General features: G+C 38.6%; 1 protein-coding gene across 1 annotated transcript; it reads right to left on the bottom strand.

The window, feature by feature from the left end:
- Positions 1-6,675: 6,675 nt before the first annotated feature.
- On the bottom strand, positions 6,676-7,542 carry LOC124370383. Its single transcript, XM_046828668.1, has one exon. The coding sequence runs from the start codon at positions 7,540-7,542 to the stop codon at positions 6,676-6,678; it is 867 nt and encodes a 288-aa protein (XP_046684624.1).
- Positions 7,543-8,186: the final 644 nt, after the last annotated feature.

Raw genomic sequence — 8,186 nt, forward strand, 5'->3', positions numbered from 1 at the left:
ACGAACACTTTCTCTCCACCCGCATGGATAATTATTAGTCTCTTGCCCTTGAAAATCGGAACGTGTAAAGCTTTGTTTGAGCCATCCGACCAAGTTTGGTTAGAGACGTAAGACGATAGTATATAAGATTCATCTAAATAACTTTCTGGGCGTCCTTGCTCCCTGTCATCTTTCAATGCTTTCAAGTATGTTATCCTCTTCTATTGGATTTCTGGCTTTTCAATTAATAATTTCCTGTTGTTTGCTGTCCCTATTGTGGCTCCTTTCCTGTAGTACACACTTTCAACAACTCCTAGATCTGCCTGTAGGACATGCTTTTCAATTAATAATTTCTTATTGTTTGCTGTTCCTATTGTGAGTCCTTTCCTGTAGTAAACACTTTCAGCAACTCCTAGACTACTGTAGGACATGAGTGGACAATTCTTTGGTGTTTTTATTTACTGTGCCAGTAAGGAAAGTGTCACGGTAAATGAGTGCTCCACCAAGTGGTAGCTTTGTATAAAATTGCTTTGTATAAAATTTATCGGTGAACAAATGGTAATATTTGTCTAGAAGATTGCTTTTCATCATTAGTTCCAATACTACCCTTTGTTTGAATGGGCCATCTCCACCTTTAAGGAAATCTTTTCCACAATAAAGGGCAGTACCTATGTAAAACATATCCGGTCTCGATGTCACAAACCTCGAACGTCTTGATCCCAAATCTGGCGTGGCTTTTTTTGGGCATGCGACGAAATTTTTACACTGAATTTGGAACGACTGGGTCCTAAATATTAAACGAGGTCGTGAAACGTTGATTGGAAGGTAGGGCCCACGATATTAACACCAAAACACCGTGCCGGTTCGTCGAGGGAGCGGGCAGCCAGCTTTGATCATAAAACTCCGACCACAGAAACTCTAAGATGTCCTCGCCCTACGGAAGCCAGAAGAGAAGAGAGCAAGAAACCTAATTCCAGATATCTAGAAAACCTGAAAACTAGAACCAATCAAGGGTTATCTTTCTTATGAATTGGATGCACTTTTGCCAATTTCAGGAGAGAGGGAAACACTCCTGTTAGAAATGATAGATTAACTAATTTGGTCAGTGGCTTCACTATATGCTTTGAGCATTTTTTTATGAACCACATTGACATAAAATTAATGTCATTAGACTTTTTGTTTGGAAGTTGTTGAATTATTTGATTAATCTCTTTCTCAAAAACAGGAGCCAGCACCAATGAGGTTGCTGGGCTCTGTCTACGCCTGGGGTTTCCTTGTGGAAGTGATGAACGAGGATCTCGCCCACCAGCAACAGATGCAAAAAATATATTAAACTCGCTAGCGACCTCTGAGGCATCACTCACAAGTCTATCCCCTATTTGGACTTTTATTTGATTATTTTCGCGACTTTTGTTGTTTATAATGTCCCAGAAAGTTTTGGAAATATTTTTGGAAAAAAGAATTAATTTAGAAACATCAAATGCTTTCGCAGCAATGATTACTTTCCTTTGTAAGTTCTTTTGTAAACTCGAAAAAAGGCTTTAAATTGTTCGTTGGTCGTGGTTCTATTGATTTCTAAAAAAAAAAACTTTTTCCCTTGAAACAAGGATGCCTTTTGTAATGGAGTCTAATTAAAATTACCTCCCGAAAAAACAACTCATAGTATATCGAACTTATTTCCTTAACGTATTCTTCTGTTACTTCCGACACTGTAATTGCGTCTTTTTTGTACCGATTTTAACTGTTTTAGTAGGACAACAGGTGTTGAAATGGAAATTTAAATATTCATTAAAAGTTTTAAACTGCTGTTCTACCGGTTGTATCGAATTTAGAAAATCCCATTTTTCTTTAGAAAGGGAGGCGTTAAGGAGAGCAATATTTCCAGGCCTTGTGTCTCTTATTGTTTTGGGAATTTTCGGTTCTTTTTTGAATAGTTTACCTCTGATAATAGCCTCTTGGCCATAGTGATCAGAGATTGCTGTATTGACCACAGTCACTGCGACATCAGAGATATTAGTAATAATGTTGTCAATAGCCGATTGAGTATTAGTGGTTACTCTCGTTGGAGATTTCACCAACAGTTCAAGATCAAATGATCTTAGCAAATCGACTAAACGCTTGGTAGATGGGTGATTGTTGTTTAGTGCATCAACATTGAAATCACCCATCAGAATGTAATTTTTTTGTTTACCCAGGTCCGTAAGTAAAGCTTCTAAACTATAAAAGAAAACGTCTTCGTTTCCTCCAGGAGACCTGTATATTCCTACGACGACTAATTTTGATTTGTTTGTTTCAAGTTTGACCCCGACTGCTTCAAAATGTTTTTCAGACGTTTCTTTGATTGTAAAGTTTGTGAAGATATACAATTTTGTTTTAAGAAAATTGCAACACCGCCTCCCTTAGAGACCTGTCTGCAGTATGAGTTTGCCAATTTATAATTTTGAATTTTGCACAGACCAATATTTTCACTGTTAAAACCGTTTTCGGTTACAACGAGAATATCATCTGTTTTCAGTTCTTCAGCCATAAGTTGAAGTTCTTCCAATTTGTTAGTTGCTAATTGGGCATTTTGATGAAGCAGTCGTAATGAATCATTTTTTGTTTGCACCGATTTGAGTTGGCTTACTTAGCCCTTTGCCGAAAAGTGGGCTCCCTAAAAAAATCGATTGCGAGTCAGTCTGTCGTATAGTTGGCGATATATACTCGGAGGCCTCTGTGGCACCAGCAAGAACCCCGCCTCCGGGCGACATTGAAGCAGCCTGAGCTCCGTTGACTCCCCGTGGCACGGCTGCAGCAGATCCGGACTTATCGCCACTGTCCAGCACAGGGTATTTCCTCAGAGCTTCAGCGTACGAAATGTGCTGCAGTCTTCCGGAGTGTTGGTGCTGAGGGTTGACAGCAGCTGGCACCTAGCTAATGGTGGGAGAGGAGGAGACTGTTGGAATCGCCAGGTCCGGTGCACCCGCAGTCTTGAGAGGTCTCTCCGATGCGACCCTCACAATCATCCTAGCCAGCAGCCGCTTGCCCCTCATTGTGAGGTGTTGTCCGTGCCTCGTGAAGAACTTTCGGCCGATCCCCCCCAAGTTTAGCACTCTGGCATTATATCGGGCAGCCAGTTTCTTTTCTTTCGCACATTGCCTGCACCTCGTTTTCAGAAACCTATCACCTTTCGTGTCCCTTTTATCTGACTTAGACAAAACGTGTCTGACAGTTAATGATTGCCGGGGACGAGGTGGTGGTGTGGCAATATTTGTTGTCAACATTTTTTCAATGACTGCAATTCTAAAGGCATATCAGTCAGATTTTTTTCTTGGATTTGCTATGAGATACAATTTGAAGCTGTTTATCATTAGCATCTGTAAAAAATGAATAAACATCTTCTTATACCATCGCAACGTTTTATGCTCACAAGTGTAGAATCTTATCATTTGGTCGTTTCTGTCAACCCCTTTCATGTAAGCATGTAGTGTACAATGGGTAATGGCTTTTGACGTGGTTGGCCAAATCTGTTGTTTGATACTGCCCAATAATTTTCAAATCTAGGTAGAAATGTATAGTACATTGCGTTTATCACGCCATTTACCTACCATTACTCCTTCAGCATAACGCTCTATGTCTAGCCTAGTCCCTACTACTTCTGGTGGGTGATATTTTCGGTTTACTACCAAGGTCCCTGTGCAATAGGTTTCTTTCGCAAGAATCTTAGATGCCAGAGGAAAGCTATTATAGTAATTATCCATATGTAAAATATGTCCTACTCCTAATTTGCCCGGCATAAGCTGCATCACGACCTTACTAGCATGGCCTTTGCCACTGCTCACCCCCTTTTCCGGAATAGATTGTAAAGGCTAAACAAAGGCCATCAGGCTCGCACAAAGAGTACACTTTGACACCATATTTATGGCGCTTTCCACTTATATACTTCCCGAAAAGAGGACGCCTTCTCCATAGTACGGTACCTTCGTTAAGGGAAAGCTCACAGCCAGGGTAATAAACGTCTTTCATTTTACTGTTGAAGTAATCAATAAGGATTCGTATTTTTGATAGTCAGTCATCAGTTGGTTGTTGATTGTCTGAAAAGTGAAGACATCTAAAAATCAATAAAAATATATTTCTAGACATTAGTTCTCTAACATAAGTGAAATTAAACATTTTATAGGTCTTCCAGTAGTCATCGATTCGACTCACTCTGACAATACCCATGTGGAAAATTAGGCCTATGAATGTTTTTAGTTCTGCAAGAGTAAGGTCTGCCCAGTTGTTTATTCTAGATTTAAGTCCTAAATTGGGCGAAAAAAATACTTCCCAAGCATATGCATTTGTTTTGTCTACAATTATTACTTGTAAAAAGTCATCATCTAACAAATCATTCCACCAACCTAAAGGTGTGTTATCCTCAGGCATTGGCACAAGAATTTTATTGTCCTTTGTAAATCGGATGTGTCTCAGACCTGCAGTTCTGGGTTGCCACTGTGGGTTGTAGATTTCATCATCGGGATCATCAACATTGTTGGGATTGCCATCAATTTCAGAGGCCGCGTCCTTGTCAGATGCCGCGTATTGCTGTGCCTCGTCAAGGTCACTATCATAGTGGCGAGGTTCGTCGTTGATGTCCAAAGCTTCTGACTCACTCGAATAGGCAATATCGTCATCACTATCTCAGAGAATTCTGTCTATTTCACTACTTCGTTCCATGATTACAAATACAATAAACAGTAATATACTAATACACTGTTTATATACACTAAATGTCATCAGTTATCTCAACCAGACAAAATAAATCACTACTAGGTTGTAAAAAACACCGTAATAAACAGTAAGATACTAATACACTGTTTATATACACTAAATATCATCAGTTATCTCAACCAGACAAAATAAATCACTACAAGGTTGTAAAAAAACACCGTAGTAAACATTCAACCGCACAACTTAGCTTGTACTGACTCATGTAATTGACTTGACGCATGCAATGCAATTGTAAATATTGTTAATGCAATAAAGAGTATTATTATTATTATTAGTATGGTGATGCCGAATGCCTTCGATCGGAGGAGGACGCAGTGAATGTGTTAATGCTTTGTCAGTTATAACATAATATTTGTATCCAAATGAATGATAAGATTTAAGACATTAGACAACTTTAATATCGTTAATTTATAACTCAGGTTATTGTAGGTAAATGTAAACCATAAAATTAAACATAACTTAAACACTTTAATGAACAAGTCAACAAGCAAAGTATAAATCAATATTAAGTCCCAGAATGTCGTGTTTTATGCTAAGCAAGGTTAAAACGATTATCCTGTTTTAAGATATAGAGGTCCGGAGTCCCTTCTTGATCAGCTGCAGCGTAGATAATGATCTTTTTGCCGAGCAATTAGTCACCAACATGGAAAGATAATTTCTTAACGCCACTTCTACATTAAGAAAACAATGTTTTACTAAGTTTTCCGACATACTTTGTACGTACACATTGCTGTACTAAAATGTGCTTTTCATTTTTCTCATATCCTTTTAAAGCTAGTTGGGAAAATTCTTGAATTGTAAAACTTTGTTGCCCAATTCATCGTCTGTAACTTCGTTGTACTGTCTAGTAACGTTTTACTTGCTGCTAACAACCACACGTACTGTAGACCTCTGACTTGATTGCGCGCGAGAGGAATGCGGCAGCCATTGCTGGGGCGCTTCTCCGTCACCGTCTACGACCCCAACCGAAAACATCGGTTCTGTCAACATTGACAGCCCAACCCTCTGAATATACCTCTTCATATCATAATATCACTATTACACTATTTGTAGCTTATTCAACACATTTATTTTTTTAATAAATAGTTTTATTTCTGGAGTAAACTTTATGATGAACACTTGATACTTGGTAGTTGGCAATAGAAAACACAATTTCAAATTGAACTTTTATTATTATGTAAACATAAACCAGAATAAGTTGTGAAATACATGAAATATATTGATAATACATTATAATAAATATGTTGATAATATATTATAATAGTTGGTGTATAATTAAAAAAATATAATAAACAGAGTATTTTTGTTAAATATTTTATAAACACTGAAGTGAGAAGTGGTAATTTACAGTACGGTATTTGCCGAATACATAATACATTGTTTAAGTTAAAAGTTACAAGTTGATATTTGAGGAAGTTGATTCTATTTGATTTCTAACATAAAAAAGGGAAAACAGCAGGAAATTTTGCTACTATAATATATATATATATATATATATATATATATATATATATACATTAAATTGTATAAATGGCAATAGCCTTATTTAATTTCAATAAACACTGAATCGCAAAAAGTACTTGCTCCGCCGGGAGTCGAACCCGGATCTCTCACTTGCCGGGTGAATGTGCTACCATTACACTACAGAGCGCTTACTTTTTCCGATTCAATTATTTTGTATTTGGCCGTATCTGTCACATATGAGTTTAAATAAGCAAACTAACATATGATCGGAAGACCAAATACCTGTCAAACGACTTTTATTTACATTAAATTGTATAAATGGCAATACCCTTATTTAATTTCAATAAACACTGAATCGCAAAAAGTACTTGCTCCGCCGGGAGTCGAACCCGGATCTCTCACTTGCCGGGTGAATGTGCTACCATTACACTTTACATTACACATATATATATATATATAATGTGCTATTTTACGACTTACAATTTAATCATCACTTGTACTTGGAAGAGGTTGAGCCAGTTCACTGTCAGATATTTCTTCCTCACTGTCATCTGACACTTCACTGTCACTGCTGTCCATTCCGCCCAACTCAATCACGAATTTGTCGATGGCATCTTCCATCAAGCCGTCCTGTTCCCAGTAGTGTTGTTCTAGCTTCAAGGTGTGGTTTGTGAAGCCTTCCCAGTCGATCTTGCTAACAGAACTTTGCGCTTCTCGTGTTGCCTCTTCCAGTTTCGTTAGTGACAGGTCTCCTCTTATGTTGTTTCCTTTCACCACTCTCTTGATTTTAACCCAGGCCAGCTCAATTGGGTTTAATTCACACATGTAGGGTGGTAATCTGAGAACCGCATGGCCTCGCCTCTTCAACGCCACGTCGATGCGATACACCTTTTCTTTAGGTTTGTGCTTTTCTATCAGCTCGTACAACTGAAACTTTTTCATATCTGCTGAGCATTGTATGTTGTTACTCTGCAGCCAGTCTATCATTTCCTTTTTCACAGCGTACTTTGTTGGCGCCTTATTTTCTTGATGGCAATGATAGGGTGCATTGTCCATTACAATAACACTTTTTTCTGGAAGGTTAGGCAGGAGTTTTTCTTCAGCCCATTTCTCAAAATTATTACTATTCATTTGTCCGTGGTAATCCCCCGTCGCTTTACCCGCCCTAAAAGTTAAAGCAGCCCCTTTAAGAAATCCATCTGTAGAACCCGCGTTTACAACAATCAGTCTGTTGGATGAACTTGTGTTCGTCAACACACCAGGCACTTCATCACTACTGCAGCACTTCCCGAATGTCAAAATTGTTGTCCACCCATGTCTCATCAATGTAAAATATTGGTCTTTTTTCATGTCGAAACCGTTGGATATCTCTCAAATAACGAGCACGCCAATTAACTATGTCTGGCCGCTCGATAAGAATTTTTTTAGTTTGTTACAACACCGTTTTCCACTTAAATCCCATTTGGTGCAGGAGTCTTCGTAGGGTTTCTTCTTTCCAAGGGAAGTCAAGTTTTTCTTTTAAAGCAATTAACAGTTTAGGAACAGTGGGCACTTTCTTCCTCACTAAATAATAGTCACTCACCACATCTCGAACGACTCTTCTATCAAAATCATCCATATGAAATTTCTTCTCCTCCGAGTACGGCCTTTTCTTACCAGGCGTAGTTAAAGGTGTCTCTCCAGCTGCATCTCCTTCCTTTCTAATGATAGAAATTGTCCTCACCGAAACACCAGTGTAATTCTTGACTCGCAAATTGCTCTGTTTCATTAAGTGCTGCAAATTACCAGTTCTCGCTTCTTCGTCACACTTACTTATCACACTCTCCTTATCACTTCTCTTGCTTCACTATGCACAGTCTGTCCTCTTTTACGCACCGACGCCATTCTCACAACTAACTAGTAGCTACTGAGCGTGTAACAGCGCTAGCGCAGTGACTTTCCGTGGCGCCGTACACAAACATCATGAATAGTACGTGCGGTTGCTAGGCAACGAC

This window comes from Homalodisca vitripennis, unplaced genomic scaffold (assembly GCF_021130785.1).
Source record: "Homalodisca vitripennis isolate AUS2020 unplaced genomic scaffold, UT_GWSS_2.1 ScUCBcl_120;HRSCAF=1255, whole genome shotgun sequence".
NCBI classification, from domain to species: domain Eukaryota; kingdom Metazoa; phylum Arthropoda; class Insecta; order Hemiptera; family Cicadellidae; genus Homalodisca; species Homalodisca vitripennis.

Coding starts and splice junctions, on each gene's coding strand:
- LOC124370383 (XM_046828668.1), bottom strand. CDS start 7,542: ATGAAAAAAGACCAATATTTTACATTGATGAGACATGGGTGGACAACA.